The sequence below is a fragment of the Trichechus manatus genome, unplaced genomic scaffold (assembly GCF_000243295.1).
Source record: "Trichechus manatus latirostris isolate Lorelei unplaced genomic scaffold, TriManLat1.0 scaffold00106, whole genome shotgun sequence".
Taxonomy (NCBI): domain Eukaryota; kingdom Metazoa; phylum Chordata; class Mammalia; order Sirenia; family Trichechidae; genus Trichechus; species Trichechus manatus.
Window position 1 is genome coordinate 7,518,005 of NW_004444042.1, and position 23,298 is coordinate 7,541,302.

At 41.3% G+C, this 23,298-nt stretch overlaps 2 protein-coding genes across 4 annotated transcripts in view; one reads left to right on the forward strand and one right to left on the reverse strand.

The window, feature by feature from the left end:
• The window catches only part of PLA2G12B (phospholipase A2 group XIIB), a 29,448-nt gene extending 22,372 nt beyond the window's left edge, over positions 1-7,076 (forward strand). The window contains exons 3-4 of one of the 3 annotated variants that reach the window (XM_004383243.3): positions 3,307-3,472; positions 6,423-7,076. In XM_004383243.3, the coding sequence (XP_004383300.1) occupies positions 3,307-3,472; positions 6,423-6,544 (288 nt within the window). In that variant the 3' untranslated portion in view covers positions 6,545-7,076. The remainder of the gene's footprint in view (positions 1-3,306; positions 3,473-6,422) is intronic. The other 2 variants (XM_012557521.2, XM_023737693.1) reach the window with 2 other exon arrangements.
• Positions 7,077-8,746: 1,670 nt separating this feature from the next.
• The window catches only part of OIT3 (oncoprotein induced transcript 3), a 28,063-nt gene continuing 13,511 nt past the window's right edge, over positions 8,747-23,298 (reverse strand). The window contains exons 5-9 of the mRNA XM_004383266.1: positions 20,020-20,142; positions 18,760-18,920; positions 15,921-16,336; positions 10,521-10,620; positions 8,747-8,917 (exon numbers count right to left, since the gene is read on the reverse strand). Coding sequence (XP_004383323.1) covers positions 8,747-8,917; positions 10,521-10,620; positions 15,921-16,336; positions 18,760-18,920; positions 20,020-20,142 — 971 coding nt within the window. The remainder of the gene's footprint in view (positions 8,918-10,520; positions 10,621-15,920; positions 16,337-18,759; positions 18,921-20,019; positions 20,143-23,298) is intronic.

The window sequence follows — 23,298 nt, forward strand, 5'->3', positions numbered from 1 at the left end:
GGAAGTTTTCTGTCAGAGGTTCTTCAATGATCCTCTCTGTGTTTTCTGTTTTCTCCCCCTGTTCTGGAACTCTGATCACTTGCAGATTTTTACTTTTGATTGTATCCCACATAATTCTCAGGGTCTCTTCATTTTTCTTCGTTCTTGTTTCTGATTTTTCCTCAGTCAGAGTTGTAGCCAAGTGTTTGCCTTCAATTTCGCTGATCCTATCTTCCACTGTTTCAAACCTGCTCCTCAGCCCTTCTATGACACTGTCCATTTCCGAAATCTTGTTGTTTATCTTTTGGATTTCTAATTGTTGTTTCTGTATGATTTCTAGTTGGGAATTTATTTTGGTATTTTGTTCCTGTATTATTTTCCTGAATTCTTCCAGTTTTTTGTCTGTATTTTCCATGAATTTGTCTATTTTTTCCTCATTTTTGTCTGCTTTTTGCTTCAACTCTTGGATAATTCTGAGTATTAGAGATTTGAATTCCCTATCAGGTAGTTCTAGTGCCTTTTCTTCTAATGGAAAGTGATCTGGTGTTTTATTTTGGATGCTTACGGGAACCATCCTGTCCTGCTTTTGTAAATGTTTTGATGTTGTCTGCTGTCTTTGGGACATTTGGTAGTTATTTTCCTCATTTATTGATTGTAGATTTGTTTGTTTTGTCCTGTTTTTTTGTTTTATTTGGCTATGTCTGAGCAGGCGGGCCGTGTGTTCTTTGTTGTTTGCTCATCTGTGGGCACGAGACTTTTTGCCTCCTCCAATTGGCAGGGTCAGTCGCTCAGAAATGGTACAGCAGGGCAAGTCTAGCTGAAGAGGAGTTGCTGGGATGGGTTTTTTGTGGCACTTACTACGGCCACCAGGGCGGGTCAGTAATCAGTGCAGGGCACATTCCAGTAGGCCATGCCTGGGTTGCTTGCTATTGTGATGTTTAGCGCACGGTGCAGGTAGGCAGGATGGAGAGGGAAGATTGTGATGTGTGGAGCTAAGATAGGTATGGGAGAGAGGAGAGAGGAAAACATAAGGAGCCAAAAACATACAAACCAAAAAGAGTGCGAGGGGAGCTTGCCATTGGAGTGGAGAGGTGAGAGATTATGAAATGGAGAAAAACACAGAGGAGAAGAATAAAAAAAGAAAAGAAAAGAAAAAATGAATAAATAAAAATTCAGAAAGAAAAGCAAATCTCCCAGGGATCCCACTGCTGCAGCTATGAGGTCTGGGGAAGTTGCTCCCAGGCTGTCAAGTACAGCCTAGCTAGAAGGCATAGAGGTGTCACTCAGCGCCAGGTATTCAGGGGACAGGAAGAGAAGGAAAGTATAGAGAGACAAGAAACTGAGTAATGAAGAAAGACAAAAAGGGAAAAAGAGGGAAAAGAAAACAAACAAATTAAAAAAAGAAAAAAGAAAAAAACCCCAAAAAATACATTTAAAAAAACCCTAAAAAGAACAAGAAAAAAAAATGTCTCAGGGATCTTTCTGTGTGTCTGCACAAACTGAGGGGTTTGGTCCCAAGACGCGCAGTACTGCCTGGCTAGAACGTTCTCCCAGTTCGAGAATAGAAAAAGAAAAGAAACAAATAAACAATTCAAAACAAATAAAAAAGAGCCCCGGGATCCCACCAGTGTGGCAGCACGAGCTGGGAAGCAGTCTCACATTTGAGCAGCGTTTCACAGCCTTTCAGGAAGAAGCAAAGATGGTGCACAGAGCCAGGTATTTGAGAGAAAGGAGGGAGAAGTGGTGAGAGGTAAGGAAGAAATATAAAGAGTGGAAAAAAGCAACACCAGCAGCCAACAAATAGCACTTAGGGAGCCGGCCAGTGCGGGCAGGTGGAATCCAAGCAACCCAGGGTGAAGCCGATGCTTCCCGGCCAAGAGACTGTGGCCGCAGGAAGCAGAGGAAGCCGAGTGGGGGTGAAGAAGGGTGGGGGGTGGGAAAGCGTATATTGCTGGTTACCAGTTGTTCTGTCTCCTGCTGGAAGCTCCGTGAAGCTGCTTTCTCGTACCCACTGTTTGCTGGTCTCTGATAGGAGTCCAAGATGGCGGATCCATACTGCAGTAGCTAATAGGGGACCTCTGCATGTATCTCGCCTCGCTCTCTGTTCTCTGTCAGTTTCTTATTCCATTTGGTGCTTGGCTGAGTTCTTTATCTCTTAATTTGATGCTTAGGGTTTCAGGACTGCCATTTTCTCTGTTTGGCTTAGTTTTTTGGATCTTTGCTGTGGAGGGACGGCATGGTGCTTCGGCTTATAGCACCATGTTGCCCAGAAGTCCTAAAAAAAGATTTTATACATATACATACATACATATTTCCCTGCTAAGACCCATAGAAGACTAAACAAACGAATTGACTTGCCCACATATGATTTGCTCATTATTTTCTTTCTCTACCTGCTGTATCCTAAGTCTACCCTCATCTCTAATAATCATCCTCTCAGTTTTCTTTCCAAACCCTCTTAAAACAATCTTTCCTGTTTGATGACTCTCTGTGTGGTATTCTATTCTATGAATTTAGGTACTCAGTTTATGCTACAACATTTACAGTTGTTTACAGGACACTTAGTAAATGTGTATGTGTGTGTTAGACATTGTGGTTTGACCATACCCCTTGTGATCAGGAACTGTGTGTTCTATTCCCCACTCTGATCCTCGACATATACAGACGCATGTTGTTGTTGTTGTTAGATGCTCTTGAGTCGGTTCCAACTTATAGCGACCCTATAGGATGGAGTAGAACTGCCCCATAGGGTTTCCAAGGAGCGGCTGGTGGATTTGAACTGCCAGCCTTTTGGTTGGCAGCCAAGCTGTTAACCACTACGCCACCAGGGCACATAGACACACTGTTAAAATAGTGCTGTATGGGATGGGTCCCTGATAAGTGCTGGTGACTTCTTGATGAACTGAGGCTGAGTTTTGCATACTTTTAGCCTTACAAAATCTCACATGGAAATGTTAACATGAGTTTTGGTTGAACTTGGAAGCCCTGCAGCTCTGCCTGTTTAACTACCTTCTGATCTCTATTTTCATCACTGCAGCAGTCTGTCAGTTTGGAAATTACTAAACTCTAAAAGAAAAAGTAGAAAAAAATGGGCCATTCAGAGTCACATATTAAACGAATAACTAAATCACAGTTTAAAGCTTAGCATGCTATAACTCTCCATCTGATATATTTTACTGGGTAATTGGTGTTTCTGAATTGGTCTGCATATGGAGCAGGAATTGGAGAACTGGCTAGCTCATAACAAGGTGGCCAGGGTTGCCTAAGGTCCTTGGTCGAAACGTGGCATTTTTTTCCCTTCTTTTTTCTTCCCTCCCTTTTCCCCAGATGGACTTGGGCATTCCAGCAATGACCAAGTGCTGCAACCAGCTGGACGTCTGCTATGACACATGTGGTGCCAACAAGTATCGCTGTGATGCAAAATTCCGATGGTGTCTCCACTCTATCTGCTCCGATCTTAAGCGGAGTCTGGGCTTTGTCTCCAAAGTGGAAGGTAGGTATCTGCAGGGCATTTCTTTGAGCAGGGACCTTTGTTCCTGTTTTCACATAGAGTTGTAACCAGAGCCCCTTTACTCAAAGATACCATCAGAGCCCACTGGACTTCTTTATAGAACACTGTGATCAATGCAAGAAAGGGTGAAGGAAGATTCTGGGCACCGCTTCACTAAAGTTCTTGTTTTCCTGTCCAGGAGCTGCTGGCGCCACTCCTGATGGAAAGGGCTATACCAAAGCCTTCCCAGAGAAATAAATTCTATCCTTTAAGACCACAGAAAGAGTTGCCCAACTGGCTGTGGTTATCCATTTCACTGTAAATAATTTTCCATATTGGAAGTTATTCTGCATAAGACAACTTGCGTTGGTTTAGGCACTTTTTTCCTTATTTTATTCTCAGTCAGGATAAGAATTCAAAGAATGATCGTTTTGTGTGTGAAGGTCTATAGACTTGACGATGACTAGTTTTAAACAACTGCTCAGATACCCAGTCTCTAGCACAGATTCTATCATTTCTTTTTCCCAATTAATATTAGGAAACGTTTTAATCCCTCAGCTTCCAAAGCCAGAACATTATATCTAGCTACTAGCATTATCTAATCTTAGACAGTAAAGGTTGACATTCAGGCTTGGAAAGAGTTGGCCCCATGCCACAGGAAGTTCACAATGGAAAGAGTCTTGGATCTTGTTCATAGATCAATGTCTAGAGTGTCGTCCTAAAGTGAACGTATAAGGACTTGAACATATGAATAATTAATTAGACCCTGTAAAAGGGCGTATCAGTATCTGGACCTATAAACGGTGAAAAAGTACCTGCTACTAATCTAGGGTCAGGTCAAGTTTGTTCGTCCAAGCAATGTCCTATTGATTCTTTCTCCTAAATATCTCTTTGATAGTCCCACTTGCCTGGTTACTGCAAATTAACCCAGTCTCTGGGTCCTGTTGAATCTATTCTCCCAGTAGGGACTAGATATATATATATATATTTTTTTCATGATTCTGGGGTTTATTAGGGAAAGTAACAGTTACAATTCACGTTCAGGAACACTCAGGATACAGTTCTTACACCAGGATAGCCTCTTCTCAGCTGTGCTCCCAGGCACGCCTCTCCCTGGCCCTCAGTCTCTGCCCAAAGGCACTCAGCTTTCTCTCTCCGTGGGCCGGAAGCCCACAGTGCCCTCTCCTGCTGCCGGGTCTCTGCTGCTGGTCTCCTTCCCTGGTGGGACTAGATATATTTTTATATCACACAAAACAGATCATCTCCAACCCCTGCTTAAAGTCCTTCAACAGATTCCTCTTCCTTAAGGATTAAATCCAAACTCCTCAGTACGACATACATGGCCCTTCCTGATTCAGCCCTAGCCGGCCTCTCCAGCATCATCTTGGTTACTCCTGATTCCTGTCATCTCAGACTACTTGGGTTGATGGCCTACACCTTTCTGCTCCTGCATTCCCTCTTCTTGGAACACCCTGATCATCCATGTGTTGTTGTTAAAACAGATTGTGATCCAATTTACATACTATTCAGTTCATCCATTTGAAGTGTACAATTCAATGTTTTTAATACATTTGTAGAGTTGTGCAACCAGCACCACAATCAATTTCAGAACATTTTCATCACCCCAAAATGAAACTCCATACTCATTAGCATTCACCCCCTATTCACTTCCCCCTCCAGCTCCTGGCAACCTCTAATCTACTTTCTGTTTCTATGGATTTGTCTATTCTGGACATTTCATATAAATGGAACCATACAATATGTGGTCTTTTGTGACTGGCTTCTTTCACTTATGATAATGTTTTCAAAATTCATCCATGTTGTAGTATGCATAGATACTTCTTTTCTTTTTTTTTCATTAAGTGAGGACTTTTTTTAAATTGAGATATAATTCACATACCATAGAATTCATCCTTTTAAAGTGTGCAATTAGTGTTTCTTAGTACATTCACAGAGTTGTGCAAATATCACCACTAATTCCAGAATATTTTCATCACCCCAATAAGAAGCCCCTGCCCATTAGCAGTTATTCCCCATTCCCCCTTATCCCTAGCCCCTAGCAACCACTCATCTACTTTCTGTCTCCATAGATTTGCTTATTCCGGACATTTCATATAAATGGAATTATATAATGTGGCCTGGCTTCTTTTACTTATCCTAATATTTTTAAGATTTATACATGTTGTAGCATGTATTAATACTTCATTTCCCTGATCATATATTCTTTTTTTTAATTGTGGTAAGAATATATATATATATATATATATATATATATATATATATATGTATATATATAAACATTTGCATGTATTTTTTATATTTAAACCTAGATATCTCACCTCATTTGAGAAGCCTTCCCTAATAACCCCAAAGGGCTAGAGGCCCTTCATATGGGCTTGTCTTAACACCTTGGGGTTACTTTCATCATGCTGTAGTCTGTTTATCTGTCCACTTCTTTGCCAAACAGTGAGATCCTTGAGTTAGGGATGCCTTTTGTCTCTATCCCTGATACCTAACAGAGTGGCTGATCAACATACCCAACACACGCAAATGTTTTTTCAGTGAATGAATGGTTGTTCATGCCACACTTGAACAGGGAAAGCTATAGAAAACCTGGTAGTGTTAATTGAGGGAGTTTTCTACAAAAATGGTAGATTCTCCATGGGGTGGGCATTGTGGTATGGGAGATTCTGATTGCTAACCATGGATTTGACCCAGGGGCCCACAGAAGGAGGGCACTCCAAAGTGTTTTCTGCTTTACTGGATCAAATGGGAGCTTCTCCAAAAACTTAAATGTATGCTTTTCTTTTTAATTATGTGTTTGGATTATTGCCTCTACCTTCCTCTGTGTGTCATGTCATCCTTGAAAATACATTGCCTCTTCAACATGACTCATACTACTTGGAGTAGTCCTGTGTATTAACCTCTTATATGTCTCTTCATTTCTTTCAAGTAGCCTGCGATTCATTGGCTGATACTGTGTTCAATACTGTATGGACCTTGGGCTGCCGACCCTTTATGAATAGTCAGCGGGCAGCCTGCATCTGTGCAGAGGAGGAGAAAGATGAGTTATGAGGAAGAGGTGATGGCTTCCTGTTTTTGAGTGACACCAAGCTGTCGGTCTTGGAGATGGCAGTGCAGCAGATGTGTCTCCTTTCTTCCACAGTCTGAACACCACAAAGCAGGAGAAAGGAGATATTTGTTCTACAGTTTGAAACACGAGTCACATCCTTCAAGAAGAATTGGAAAAAAGACCTGGAGTGATTTGAAGGCTACTTGTCATTTACCGCTGGTCTCCCCAGTGAAGACACATTTGCCTGGAAATTCAGTTCTTAGCTTAAAGACTAAAACACAAACACCCCCTGAGGTTCCTGGACCTGATAATTATATTCATAAATGAAATTTTGGGAAGTCCAACCACTGGGAGGCAATGGCTTTCCTCTGGTCCATGTTTCAGTTACAGTAAGCATTTCATATTTAATAAAATGTACTTTTTAGAAAATTTGAAAAGAGATGAATTCCAGTATCACCATGTGTTTCCATTTCAGTTAGAAGAGAACAGAAACTACCTGGTAAGTTCCACCAACGATAATGATTCCCACTGGTGCTGGAGAGATTAAAAAAAAAAAAACAAGAAAAACAGGTGGGATGGTCAGAGGCTTACCTGATGAAGACCAAAGAGGTGCAGGTCAGCTGGAGTTAGGTCTCTGAGGTTCTGTTTCTTCCTCCAGTGACCTGTCCTCCTTCTTGGTATTCCTAATTACTAAGTGGTGTTAAAGTCATGCCAAGATCTGAGAAGCACGTGGTAAGAGCTATCAATGGAGATAGCTAGGAAAGGACCCTGAAATCTGAGGGGAGTAAGAGACAAATAGTCATTCCCTAAATGCAGATTAGAATCACCTGAGGAGAGTTTAAAAAAAAGACGAGTCTCTGAGGGTGGTGCCTACATATTGGTATGTTAGAAACATTCCTCAGGTGATTCTAATGCACAGTGAGGGTTGAGGACCATTAATCTAGATCAGGGGTTAGTAAACAGGCGAGCCAGCCTGTTTTTGTAAAGTTTTATTGGAACACAGCCACTCTCTGCTGTTTATGTATTGTCTGTGACTGCTTTCATGCCGCAATGGCAGAGCTGATATTTACCATTTGACCCTTTACAGAAAAAGTTTAGATCACTTTCTAGATCTAGATTATTTTCTCCTTTCTCTTCCTTTAAGAATTGTTGACTGTAGCCATTTTTAAAAAGAAGAAGAAAAAACTATTTCTCTGACTTTATGTAAAAAAAAAAAAACCCAAACCTATTGCCGTTGAGTTGATTCCGACTTACAGCGACCCTATAGGACAGAGTAGAACCGCCCTATAGAGTTTCCAAGGAGCGCCTGGTGGATTCCAACCGCTGTAGCAGCTGTAGCTCTTAACCACTGCGCCACCAGGGTTTCCTTGACCTTATGTAAAGCCATTAAAGTAATTAGCATATTAAAAATTGGATTTAACTGCAGACAAAATTTATCTCTGTAGTTCATGATATTTATTTCAATAAAATTTATCAAGCACCTACAGAATAAAGTATGATATAGTTTTATGCCTTGTTCTTGCCATAGAAACATATGGTACCAAACTTTAATTTTGCTTACAATTCAGTCATTTAATCACTTAAATGGGTATTAATAAATTTATTAACATTTATTAAGTGAAAACATTCTACTTAAGGCAATGTAAAAACATCAAAGGAAAATATTGTGCAAGAGAAAAACCAAATAGTATTTTTTAAATTACACAGTGCTGTATCGATAAACTTCCAAACTCCCTATAAGTGTTCTGCATTTGAATTCAAATTTCTGGGTATGATTATTATTTACATGTTTAAAGAGTCATTGGGTATTTTAGTCATAATTTCAAGCAACTAGTTAATTTTTAAAATGATTTCTTATTTGAAATCTTGTACCCAATTCTCATTTTTGGGGTCCTACTGCATCATACATGGGGTGCTTTATTGCAGGGAAAAACGGGGAAGATGGGGCGAGCTTCTGAGTGGACAGCTTAGCTTTCAACATGAGAAAGATGAAGCCCCATTCGGGCCTCATCATTCAGCAGTACTATGACTTTTGCCAACTGCATGGACTAGAATCAGAGTTTGTCTACACTCACAGTATGAGGCTTACAAAATGCAGATTTTCTAGGATGTTGACTGATGTTCTTAGAGGGTGTGGGGAGAAGTTCCAAGGAGGAGACCAGTGAGTTCCAAGGAGGGCCAGGGCTCAAGCTGCTGCGTTTTTGCTAGTCCCCCCAGTCAATGATGATCGGGCCTCCTGTCAGCACCTGGTTCTCTGCACCAGCTGTGTCTTCTTCTGCGGTGTCCCGACGCATTCGCCGGTGGCAACCTTGGGCACAGCGGGACCGCTCATCCAGCATTGCACAGACAAGAACCCGGCAATGCAGAAATACTTCCTGAAAAGGTGATGATGATAATTAATAAAAACAACGACATCGGCCACTTATTGAGTACTTGCTGTAAGCCACACACTATACTAAATGTTTCATATACCTTAACTCCTTTAATTTAACAACAACCCTTTGAAGTTAATGTTATTGATTATTATACCCATTTTACAGATGAGAAAACTGAGGCTTAGAGAGGTGAAGGGACTTGCCCAAATTCACACATTTAGTAAAGTCGTAAAGTTGGAATTTGGTTCATATGGGTGATTTCATTGTTCTGAAACAGGAGAGACCTTTGTGAGGACAACGTCTAATAACGTTAACACCTTCATTCTGGGAATGAAGGTCTGGGTATAACATTGGCTCCCATGCACTTCTGTTGTAAAATGACAAGTCCTTTCTCTAGTCACCTTTCAATAAGTAACTGCCCAAAGTTTACTGCCTAGTTGGGAAGGGAGATCAGGATTAGCCGTCATTTTTAGCAGTTGTTCTGGAACAATGATGTAGCTGGAAAGAACAGGAATACACTTAGTTTAGAAAAGAATGTTGGCCTCTTAAGCTTTCTTTTGTTTAAATGTTTCAACAACCTGTACTAAAAAACCCCAAACCCTCCACCTTAACACAACTATAGCCTTTTTTTGGTAGCCTCTTATAACCTCTATCATGTATACACCTGGATATTTTTTGTTTTTTTGTAGCATATTCAATATGCATGTAGAACTACTGGATTTAATTTTATGACTTAACAGCTTTTTTTATATCTATTTTTTTCCACGCCTATCATTTTAGTGACTGCTTAATATTGCATTAAATTGATACACTGTTTGGGGGCATCCCTTACCCCTTCATAACAATGCTCCATAAATGCTTCCAATGAACCTTTAAAAATATTTTATTTTTGAGAAACTGCCAGAATTGGAATTTTTAGATAAAAGAATACAATTATTATTATATATTACCAGACAGCTTTCCAGAAAGTATATCAATTTATGGAGCCCTGGTGGCACAGTGGTTAAGAGTTCAGTTGCTAACCAAAAAGCCAACAGTTTGAATCCACCAGCTGCTCCTTGGAAACCCTGTGGGGCAGTTCTACTCTGTCCTATAGGGTTGCTATGAGTTGGATTTGACTGGACAGCAATGAGTTTTATAGCAATTTATACTGCCACTATAGACTTCATCCTATAACCTTGTAAGCATTGCAATTTATAATTTTTATAAATTTAATATACATAAAATGGTGTCGTATAATTATATTAACTAGCATTTTAAGTACTATTTTCATTGAACATTTTACTATTTGTCCTTTCTATGAATTTTCTGTCCATATCCTTTGCTGTGTGCCCACGATACAGGCTTTTCAATCACACCTGCCCACAAAGATTTAACATTATGATCATATAATATTAACTTTGAACAAGCACGGTTATTTTATTGGGAAGGCAGATAATTGTGACATTAATGGAGGTGCTGAGCTTCTAGATGGCCAGTTTTACAGTGTTTTTCACAGAGTTGATACAGATCCCAATCGTGGGGTCTTAGAAGGTTGACACACCGAGGCACCAAGAAGGAAGGGTCAGGTCTGGGGGTTAAAAGGACAAGGCATTCAGCTCACCTTGTGGTCCTTGCCCACAAACTTGAAGACGGGGACCTGGAAGTGCTTTGCTAGGTGATCCCGAGATGTGTACTGCTTTACTGAGTCATCTGAAACACAGCTGAAAGTAGGACAGAGTGGCGCGTCAGACTCGATGGTTTAAACAGACATGGAAAAACAATCTGGTCCAACGTGTTTTTTGGCCCAAGAAGAGGCAAACCGGGTGGAGGAGGCTGGGCTGCACACAAGCTTTCTGAGAAGGAAAAATGCAATCCCCTCCCTATGATGGCATCTTCAGATGCAGCCCTGCTCATTAACGATGTCTGTTGTAGCAATCATTCTCTGTACCCACACAGCAGGCAGAAGGTCTTCTGTTAAGTCAGTGCATTTAAGTATTAGCAACAGCAGCACCATTTATTTATAAGATACCTTTTACTGAAAAAACTGTATTTTCATTGGTAATATATTGTAGGAATTCTGCCTTCATGTACTTCATTATTGGTCTGAGAGGCTTTTCTTTAGTTAAATTCAATACATGTGTATTGGACCCTAGTACATACCAACCACTGAATGGGATACAGTGAGCCGACCACAATTCTGGCCTCGAAGAATGCATAAATACCTAAGTTTCCTGGAGAAGGACTGGTTCTACTGGGGAAGAGTCATTCACCTCCAAATTGTTTTAATTCATCTTTTCCCAAATGTCATAGTAAGTTGTAGTTGGATAGGGATTTGGGGTTGTAATCTCAAGTCTACTGCTTTAAGTGTAACTTCTAGGTTTACTTCAGGATTAGCTGGCGGAAAGAAGTTTCATCAGTTCTTCATTCTGAGGCCAAAGTTATAGGTATTTATTTTTTCCCAAAAGGCCAAGGATCACATTCGTATTATCTTTTTCATTCTGGATTCTGAAGGAACTTTTTTTTTTTTCTTCTGGGTATAGTTTCCTTTTTATGGGTACCTAATAATTCCTATCCATCAGGCCAAGGAAAGGAGCGGGGGACCTGATATAAAAGCCAGGGAAACTGGATACTGGTTCCACATGCTTACTGACTACTTTCTATTTCATTGCTAGCTGCTGTTCTGAAGCAGGTGAAAAATCCAATAAAATTATTTAAAAATAAGTCACCTTGACTTGTATTACTACTAGTACGTATTCCACTGAGCTGAAGAAGATCTATATATAATGTAGCTACTGTTACTTCTTGTACTTATTTCCCATTTTCATTTTCCTGAGGTGAAACTGAATTTATATCGTCTTCTGATTATGTTCTGTAATAAATATCTATTGCATACCTAATCTGTGCAAGACACTCTGCTAGGTGCTGCAGAGGATATAAAAATGAATAATATGCTGTATGATGTCAAGAAATTTATACTCCGGTATCTATAATAATAGTAACACTTGATATTAAAATGACACTTTTCATCTAAGTGCCTCAGCATTTTCAATTTATCTTTGCCTAAAAATATTCTTACCATTATTTTTAAAGAGAAAAAATAAGGAAGAAAGAGTTACTATGGGGTCATTATTGCAGAATGGAGCCCTGATGGCACAGTGGTTAAGTGATATGGCTGCTAACCAAAGGGTCGGCAGTTCAACTCCACCAGCCGCTCCTTGGAAACTCTGTGGGGCAGCTCTACTCTGTCCTCTAGGGTCGCTATGGGTCAGAATCGACTTGACAGCAACGGGTTTGATATTTGTTGTCGTTGTCATGGCAGAATAGAACCCAGGAAAAGCTCTGGCTCTTGATTAAACAATGCTATTTTAGTTAACTCCAAGTTTATGTACTAAAAGAAAGTAATAATGGTATAGGATAATCCAAAGTAATTGATCATCCAAAAGTTGTTCAATATTTAATTTTAGAATTCAATATGTTTCTTTTTCTAGAAATTAACCTTCCTAATTATATCTTGCTTAGGCTAGTATTAAATTATTTTGCATTCTCAGGGCATATACCAGCTAAAATTAGAGGGAAATGAATCAGATGTGAATCAGATTAAATATCAGACAAGAACCAGCCTGGTTTAAATTTAAGCTAAGAATAATGCATGAATAATTTAAAAAACAAATAATCAAATGATTAATAAATATAAGCTAAATTGTATCATATTTATTTTAGGTCTCTGGACTAGCTCCCAAATTACTATTATTATAAATATTCATTCAATAATTTATTTAGCAAATATAAAATGACACTTACTATATGAAGGTATCCCTGAGCCGTGCAAACTGGCTAAGCGCTCGACTACTAGCTGAAAGGTTGGTGGATTGAACCCACCCAGAGTTGCCTCGGAAGACAAGCCTGGCGATCTGCTTCTGAAAGGTCACAGCCTTGAAAAGCCTATGGAGCAACTCTACTCTGCACACACGGGGTCGCTATCACTTGGAATAGACTCCATGGCAACTAACAACCATTACGTTAGGCATTGAGGGAGGAAAGGGAAGGAACGTTTCAGGTTGGAAAGGATCCAGGAAGGCTTCATAGACGAAATAAACCACACTGAATACTAAAGGACCAGGAATCAGACAGGAAAAGAAGGCAGGGAAAGAAGACTTCAGGCAGAGGAAACAGCGTGTGCCAAGTCAGGAACATCTAGGGAACCATGAGGGGTTTGGGAGTCATCAGTGATTCCCTTGGCAGGAGAGCGGCAGGGGCAGAAAGTGGAGAGGGCAGAGGGCAGAGAGTGAAGGGCCAGGGAGCCACGCTGGAAGTTTGGATTTTCATCGTTACTGGACAGTGCTATGCTTGGGACGGCCCGCCTGCTTACTAAAGACCCACACGGCTGTGGCTTTTGGGTTCTTGCCTAAGCTTTTTAACGATTCTAATGTCTTCTGCAGCATAGTTTTTTGCTGCATTGTATGTGTTAAGGGTTGGAAAATAAAATAGCACAGCTTCTTTAAACTGTCCAAAATAAAAGGAAAGGTTCTTTTAAGTGAGGTTCTGATTAATGAATATATAAATAAACTTCACACACTTTATTGAAACTACAGGTTACATATTTTCCTAGTAAATAAATTATGATCATACACTTATTTTTGCAGGAAGTAAATATGAGGGTAGGAGATATTTTTTGGGATGACAGAAGTGTTTACTATCTTGATTCTACAATCAATGGTTTCATGGGTGTATATCTCAAAACTTATACACTTTAAATATGTATATTTATTGTGTGTGAATAATACTCCAATAAAGCTGTAAAAAATTTAAAAAATGTGTATTTATTGTATGTGAATAGTACTCCAATAAAGCTGTAAATAAATAAATAAAAAGACCAACCTCCCTTAAATCCATAACCTACCAGGAGCCCTGGTGTCGCAGTGGTTAACCACTTGGCTGCTAACCGAAAGGTTGATGGTTCGAACCCACCAGCTGCTCTGTGGAGAAAGATGTGGCAATCCACTTCTGAAAAGATTTACAGCCTTGGAAGCCCTATGGGGGCAGTTCTACTCTGTTCTATAGGATCTCTATGAGTCGGAATCGACTCAACGGCAACGGATTTTTTAATCAGTTCAACCTACTTAGTATTAAGTGTGTGACTTAAAGTCACTGAAAAAAGAAATAAACAAATGATGCTTCCATTTTTCACTTTAAATCTTTCTGGGGATCACTTTAATTAAGATGGCAAGAATCCCAAAAGGTCTGACAGTCCCCCTATAAGACCGGTTATTGGCCATCCAGGCAGCTAGCCTGACGAATTTTCCATATTATGAATTGAGCTAAGGAGGCTACAGGAAGTTGAGGCTAGAATACTCCTGCTGGTAAAGACTTACATTTACCAACAAAAGGAGAAAGAGACCCTTGAGAAAGGTTTCAGCAGGGATGTGACAAGATTGTTTTCCTTTGGAATGGATTACTCAGGGGCTCTGTGGAGCGGAGGTTTGAGAGCTGGGATTTAGGAGCCTGTGTTAGGAGGCTAAAGGCGCCCTGGCGCCACAGTGGTTAAGTGCTCAGCTGTTAACCTAAAGGTCGGACGTTCGAACCCACCAGCCGCTCCGTGGGAGAAAGATGAGGCAGTCTGCTTCCATAAAGATTATAGCCTTGGAAACCCTATGGGGCAATTCTACTCTGTCCTGCAGCATCGCTATGTGTCGGAATTGACTTGACAGCAGTGGGTCTTTGGTTAGGAGGCTGTCTTCGCTATCCTGGTGAGAGATAACGAGGGCCGGAATCCAGGCCATAGGAGTGGGATAGAGAGAATGGGGTTGGGGTATTGCTTTTTTTTCTAAGTTTCTCTTCAAGATTCTCATGCACATCACGGGTTGAAAATCTCTGTGAAAGAGGTTGACAGCAGCAGGCGAAGGCTGCTTGTGGGAGAGGCACGGAGGAGAAAAGCAAAATAGAAACTTCAAGCAGCCTCTCAGGCCAACCAGCAAAGGGCAAGAACCCAGGCGCACTTGGGCTGCGCTTACTAGACCACGCCCCTTTTATTAGGTTGCATTCCTTGACCCCACCTGAGACTGTGACCCACCTGACATTTAGAACAAGGAAGACATTGACGAGATGCCACTAAAAGTATTTCTTCTCTCTCCTTCACTACCAAACTTCTCAAAAGGAGTCCACACTTGCTACTTCCACTTCCTCATTGCCCGTGTGCTTCTAAATCTCAAGAATAAGGAATCAGCCCCCACCTCATACTCATGCTGTATGGGGATTCAGTGACAGAAGTCTCGCCTTTTAGGCGGGAGACCTAGGTTTTATTTCCAGCCAATGCGTCTCATGAGCAACCACCACCATCTGTTGGTGTAGGCTTGCATGTTGCTAGGATGCTGAACAGGTTTCAGCAGAGCTTCCAAACTAAAACAGACTAGGAAGAAAGGTCTGGCTATTGACTTCGGAAAACCAGCCAGTGAAAACCCTATAGATCACAGTGGTCTGATCTACAACCCATTGTGGAGATGGCGCAGGATGGAGGAGGGTCGCCATGAGTGTTGGAGACTGACTGGACAGCAGTTAGCAACAGCGCTGTCTTTGAGCAAGTCAGTCAATCCTATAGTTTGAGCTACAAACAGGTGAGTCTCTGTTGTTTCTCTCCAGTCCTGACCTTGTTCCTGGGTCTAACTGATAACGCATTTCCAACCGCCCACTGAGCTTCTCTTCTTATGTAACCTGCAGACATTTTAAATCCAACATCATTATTTCAGATTACCAAACTCAATATTTTTACATCATCTGCTTTTCTACCTCAGTGCTTTTATCTCGCTTAATGGCATCGAGTCAGTCACCCAAGCTAGACACCTTGGAGTCATTCTGAGTCCTCGCTCCCTCACCAGTTTTTATCTCCAAAATGTCAATAAATGGTTTCTGGGCAAATAAAGAGCTTGCAAGAGTGCTATGTAGGTTTAGTAAATGACTGCATGCTTGTGAACGTGGAGGCTGGAGGTGGACTGGCATTACGGAAGTGTTTAGGAAGCATAATTACCCATCTTGGATCAAGTAGTACTTCAGGATCTCGTCGATCTTGGACGTGGGGGTGGCAAAGCAGCTCTCCACCAGACTTTCCAAGCCGTTCACATGCACCAGGGGCTCAATGCCGAAGTACAGGGAGTCTCGAAGCTTGAGGGTGGGCAAGGCTTCCCGGTAGGGCTCTTCAAACTCATTGTCCTTGAAGATCTCCAGAGTAAAGGGGAAGATTCCATGGTTGCGGCTCATGATTTCAAGCGGGGGGTTTCGAAGGTTGGGGACGTATCCTTCAGAAATGGTGTACAGGCGAGGAAACTCGCAGGTCACTGGGATCAGCAGTTTGCTGGTTCGGACGATGATGTCACCGCTGCTCCCCGGGGTCTGTTTGGGTAGACCTGTCACAAGGTTGCTAGCCATGATCTTGTCGTTCACCACCTGAGCCAGGCCAGGGCAAGAGAGGGAAGAAATTTTATGTTTATTTCCACAGTGGGAAGTCCCTGGGTGATACAGATGGTTAATGCACTCGGCTGCTAACTGAAAGGTTGGTTGGAGGTTCGAGTCCACCCAGAGGTGCCTCAGAAGAAAGACCTGGAGATCTACTTCCAAAAAATCAGCCATTGAAAACCCTACTGAGCACAGTTCTACTCTGACACACATGGGGTTGCCATGAGTCAGAACTGACTCAGAGGCAACTGGTTTTTGGGTTTTAACATTCTCCAAACTTCTGTTTACATCAAAATGCGTTATAGGTTTGGTTGCCTAAGTCTGAAGCTTCTTTTTCATTGCTTCTCCTCTTGTTAGCGAGACAAGTTACATACTGCTTCCTGGTCAAGCCACACAGTACTCATAAAACCTGACCTACAAAGAACCAGCAAACTCAAAACCCTAGTATTTTAGAAAAGGACAGCAGCTCCCACATATTATCTTTTCAGGGATCCCAGGCCCAGTGATCATGCTGCAATGTGAACTTGTCCTGAACTCACCGCCCTATGACTTCAGTTACCACATTTATGCAGATGATTTCCTATTCCTCATCTCCACCCTCGTCAGGCCGCTCCCTGTGCACCACAAAATGCCAGCTCATTACATGGCATTTCCGTCTGGTTACCCGCAGTATAGTCACAACCTGTCTAAAGTAGGGCCGCCTTCTCCGCGAATATCTCCCGTGTCTCACCTCAAGTCTAGTTGTCGCTGTGTGCTGTCGAGTCGATTCCAGCTCATAGCGACAGACTATGACAGAGTAGAACTGCCCCATAGGGTTTCTTAGGCTGTCATCTTTACGGGGCCAGATCACCAGGTCTTTTCTCCCATGGAGCCACTGGTAGGCTGAACTGCCTTTCAGTTAGCAGCCAAGTACTTAACTATTGTGCCATCAGGGCTCCTAAGTCTAATTAGCCCTCGGTTTTTCACTCAGTAGGATTCAATAAACATTGTTTAATCAACTGACTCCAACGGTCTCTGAATTGCTCTCCTGTATCTGGGTTCTCTTCTCCATCCATCTTCTCTATCCATGCATAGTGGTGATTTCACCATGACTGTCCCTGCTTAACCCTGTGTCTATGGGACAGAGAGCCCAAACTTCTCTCCCTGGCATAGGAGGCAGATCTCTGGAAGCATAGTCTATCCCCATCTACTTTTCCAGTTTCATTTTCTAACATGAATTCCTTGCCAGTCAGGCTGAGTTGCCCATTTACCTCTGTCTAGTCCCTGCGTGGTGCAAACGGTTAACACACTCAGCTGCTAACCGAAGCGTTGGAGGTTCAAGTCCACCTAGAGGTGCCTCGGAAGAAAGGCCTGGCGATCTACTTCTGAAAAATCAGTCATTGAAAACCCTATGGAGCACACTTCTACCCTGACACACATGGGGTCACCGTGAGTCGGAATCGACTTGACGGCAACTGGTTTTAGCCCTGAAGTATTCCCATCTCAGAGACTCTGCTTGCCTGTCACCCCATCTGAAATGCCCTTTCTTTTCCTCTGTACCTGTGTAAACCACACGCAAGCTGCAAGCCCAGTTCAAGTCCCACTTTTCTTGGCTACACCAGTGTCTGTCCCTTTAATGGACTTGTACAGCATCTGTATCACTGTCTGTCTCTTACTTACTTCTGCGTGTGTTACCATCTCTCTCCTACTGTGCAAGTCCTGGAAGGCAGGAGCCTTACTTCGCAGATCTCACACATTCCCTCTCCAGCACAGGGCTGGGTGCAGATTTTTGGATAAAAGTATAAACCTTTTACCTCAAACTGGTTCGGTACGTGCACTCATTCCCTACATCATAAATGAACAATCACCTAAATTATTATTAAATGTATTATTAAAATTATTCAAGTAAAATCATTTTTCAGAGGGGACACACCTGCCTTCCGGTAACACTGACGTGGTTGCAGTCAGGTCAATGGCTGCATGTGTCAGAGAGACTGTGCTATTTGAGAGCAGGAACAAGCAGAAAATTCTTCTTCATTCTCTATCCTCACAGGGCCAGGATCATGGCAAACAAAGCAAAACAAAACCAGTTGCCACCGGAGTTGACTCACTCACCATGTGCTGTGATCCATAGTGTTTTTACGACTGTGACCTTTCAGAAGCAGATCACCCGGCCTATCTTCCAAGGCGCCTCTGGGTGGGTTTGGACTTCCAAGTTTTCCATGAGTAGCTGCATGCTTAACTTTTTATACCACCCAGGACCACAGCAGATGCTCAAAAATCCCTTGTCAAATGAATGGCGTAGATGTTTTTAGCTCAGATCTTTTATGTGGGAATATTTCATCTATGATGCAAGCTACACTGTATACCTTTGTCAACTACCCCCAAAATACTGACTTTTGGTTATTCCCCAAGTGCCCTCCAGAAGGACTTACATCAACCACTGTGCCGCATGTCTTGAGGGAGAAGAGGATATTGACATGGGTGCCATTGGATACTCCTCGGCAGGAGGTATTGGTCAGGAAGAGCTCCAGGCCGCCAACCAGGTCCCGGGGGATGCTCACTTCAATGGTGTTCGACTTGCACAACACAGGGACTGTGGTGAAAAGGGGCTGCTGTTAGGACCAGGAAACCTGGGTGGGAGAAAGGGCTGGGAAGCCTCCTCCGAGAAATCACTTCATCCTTATGAAACCTAAGCTTTTTGTTCTATCCTCAAGGAAATCTATAGTCCTCCAAACAAGTTAGTGAATAAACTTTCAACTCCCAAGATTGTGGTCAAACGATGCTCCTCGAATATAATGTCCCTCGAATTAGGAAATACTGTGTTCAGATTTCAACTCAGCTAACATTTATTTAAAAGTTGTGGCTAGCATAACTCCATGAACTGAAACACCTAAAGGATTAACTTTTAGCACAAATGAAATTTATTGGCAATACAGAAAAAGTACTGCTTTGATACAGGCTTAAGCTACATAACGGTATTGGTTTGACTACGTTGGTTATTGCCCCATAAAACCGAGGTAATAAAAACAGCGTTAGTGCACTTGGAGAAGGGTTCCAAACTGTCCTTTCAGTGCTCAGTTAAGCCTTAACTCTGACTATAAATCCCACTTTAACTTAATATAAAAAAAGATCGCTTTTCCTTAGCGTTCTGTGTTCACTTCTCCAGACTCTACAAATACCTTAAAAGGAATACTTATGTGGACTGTCAGAGTCCACTATGTGAGGATGTATCATAACAATGATACAGTATAACCAAATCAAAGCTAGGGCTCATTAAATATTTGCCAGATGAATGATTAAATGTTCTGGGCAGCAGGAACTAAATTTCCAGAAAATCGTTCTCCGAGGATTATCAAAACCTATATTTTAAGTGTAGGGAGAAGAATCCACTTGGTTTCTCAATGCAATTATCTGTTACTAAAGAAAAGACATTGGTTATAGAACTGCATCAATGTCTTATTCCTCCAAATTGAGTATTAGTTGTACAATTAATAATAGAAATCAGAGAAAAATCAAAGATAAAAAGGAAAGGGCAATTAGCCTTCTGGTAATCCTTCCTTAAGGATCTTCTCTTTTGAATGATTCCAGAGTAATGATTCTGCTCAAAGAGCTGGCATTTTAAAGGAGAACCCTGATACACTTGGAGGCGGAAGTGTAAATCAGAGCAGAGGTGGCACCTGTCCCCGTACTACCTTGGCAAGTGTGGTTGTCCTCAGACAGCACCAATCCGCGGGGACATTCGCACTGGTAGCCCTTCTCGGACACAAGGCAAGAATGGCTGCAGCCACCATTGTTGTTGTGGCATCCCTCAATGTCTGTGGTGGAAACCAAAAGAAAAGTGAATCATCTCGCGATCCTCTTCCCCAGGAATTCCAGCTCTTGGGATGGTGCTTTGCATCAGGGATTATACTTGACTCATCTCAGTATCCTGGGGCCCAGGGCCAGTGACTGAGACATAGACTGAAGCCCACAAAAAGTGTTTATTAAATGTTACATCTAAAAAAGCAATCTTACAACATCCACAGCTCTACCCACTGATAACTTACCTACTTTCCTTCTCGAGCAATCAAAAAGACAACCAGGTTAGAAGAAGACTTTTTGCTGAAATTTAGTTGGAGAAACTCAATTTTAGTAATGCTTCTTGCATGGACCTATAGTGTACGGTGGTTCATTACATTTAAGACGTAATTCATGTAAACAGATGTCAAAAGTCATTGTATTAATTAAACTATTTTAGAACTTTAAAATTTAAAGTTTTAGAATTACAGAAAAGTTGTCAAAGATAGTACAGAAAATTCCTGAATACCCTGCCCTGAGTTTCTCCTGTAGTTGATATCTTAACGTTGCTATTGTACATTTGTCACAACTAATGAGCCAAGATTGACAGATTATTATTATCATCTAAAGTCCACATTTTGTTTGGATTTCCTTAATTTTTACCTAATGTCTTTTTTCTGTTCCAGGATCCCATCTAGGATACCACGTTAGGTTTAGTTGTCATATTGCCTCTAGAATGATAATTTCTTAGACTTTGTTTTTTGATGACCTTGATGGTTTTGAGGAGTAATGTTCAGGTGTTTTGTAGGATGTCCCTCAATTTGGGTTTGTCTGATATTTTTTTCGTAGTTAGACAGGCGTTATGGGTTTCTGAGAGGAAGGCCCAAAAGTCATTCTTTTTTTTTAATTTAAAAAAAAAATTGTACTTTAGATGAAGGTTTACAGAACAAACTAGTTTCTCATTAAACAGTACACTTATTGTCTCATGACATTGGTTAACAATCCAACAACATGTCAACACTCTCCCTTCTTGACCTTGGGTTCCCTATTATCAGCTTTCCTGTCCCCTACTGCCTTCTAGTCCTTGCCCCTGGGCTTGGGTGCCGCTTTAGTCTCGTTTTGTTTTATGGGCCTGTCTAATCTTTGGCTGAAGGGTAAACCTCAGAAGTGACTTCATTACTGAGCTAAAAGCGTGTATGGGGGCCATACTCTCGGGGTTTCTCTAGTATCTGTCAGGCCAGTAAATCTGGTCTTTTTTTGTGAGTTAGAATTTTGTTCTACATTTTTCTCCAGCTCTGTCCGGGACCCTCTGTTGTGATCCCTGTCAGAGCAGTCAGTGGTAGCCAGGCACCATCTAGTTGTACTGGACTCAGTCTGGTGGAGGCTGTGGTAGATGTGGTCCATTAGTCCTTTGGACTAATCTTTCCCTTGTATCTTTAGTTTTCTTCATTCTTCCTTGCTCCCAAAGGGGTGAGACCAGTGAGTGTCTTAGACGGCTACTTACAGGCTTTTAAGAATACAGATGCTACTTACCAAAGTAGAATGTACAACATTTTCTTTATAAACTATGTTATGCCAATTGAGCTAGATGTTTCCCAAGACCATGGTTCACACAGCCCTCAGCCCAGCAATTTGGTCCCACAGGGGGTTTGGATGTGTCTGTGGAGCTTCCAGGACCTTTCCTTGTATAAGTTGTGCTGGCTTCCCCAGTACTGTGTACTGTCTTACCCTTCACCAAAGTTACCACTTATCTATTGTCTCTTTAGTATTTTTCCGACCCCTCTATCCCTCATAACCATCAAAGATTGTTTCTTTTTGTGTGTAAACCTTTTCATGAGTTTTTACAGTAGAGGTCTCATACAATATTTGTCCTTTTATGATTGACTTATTTCACTCAGCATAATGCCCTCCAGATTCATTCATGTTATGAGATGCTTCACAGATTCATCATTGTTCTTTATTGTTGCATGATACTCCATTGTGTGTATGTACCATAGTTTGTTTATCCATTTATTTGTTGATGGGCATCTAGGTTGTTTCCATCTTTTTGCTGTTGTGAACAATGCTGCAATGAATGTGGGTATGCATATGTCTGTTCTTGTGATGACTCTTATTTCTCTAGGATATGTTCTTAGGAGTGGAATTGCTGGATCATATGGTATTTCTATTTCTAGCTCTCTAAGGAAGCGCAGTATCGTTTTCCAAAATGGTTGTATCATTTTGCATTCCCACCAGCAGTGCATAAGAGTTCCGATCTCCCTGCAGCCTCTCCAATATTTGTTATTTCCCATTTTTTTGATTTGTGCCAGTAATGTTGGGGTGAGATGGTATCTCTTTATGGTATTGATTTGCATTTCTCTAATGGCTAGTGATCGCGAGCATTTTCTCATGTGTCTGTTGGCCTGAATGTCTTCTTTGGTAAAGTGTCTGTTCATTGCCTTTACCCATTTTTTAATTGGATTATTAGTCTTTTTGTTGTAGAGGTGTTGGATTTTCTTTCTAGAGATTAGACCTTTGTCTGATTTGTAACAGCCAAAATTTTTTTCCCAGTTTGTAGGTTCTCTTTTTACTCTTTCAGTGAAGTCTTTTGATGAACGTAAGTGTTTAATTTTTAGAAGATTCCAGTTACCTAGGTTATATTCTGGAGTTTGAGTGTTGTTGGTTAAGGTTTGTATCCTGTTAATGCCATGTATTAGGGCCTCTAGTGTTGATACAATTTTTTCTTCTATGAACTTTATAGTTTTTGGCTTTATATTTAAGTCTTTGATCCATTTTGAATTAGTTTTTGTGTATGTTGTGAAGTATGGGTCCTGTTTCATTTTTTTGTAGATGGACATCCAGTTTTGCCAGCACCATTTGTTAAAAAGACTGTCTATTCCCCATTTGATGGACTTTGGGTCCTAGTCGAAGATCAGGTGACCGTAGGTGGATGGATTTACATCTGGGTTCTCGATTCTGTTCCATTGGTCAATGTATCTGTCATTGTACCACTATCAGGCTGTTTTGACTACCATAGCTGTGTAGTAGGTTCTGAGGTCAGGTAGCGCGAGTCCTCCCACTTTATTTCTTCTTCTTCAATAGTGCTTTACTTATCTGGGGCTTCTTCCCTTTCCATATAAAGTTAATGATTAGTTTTTCCATCTCTTTAAAGAATGTTGTTGGTATTTGGATCGGGATTGCATTGTATTTGTAAA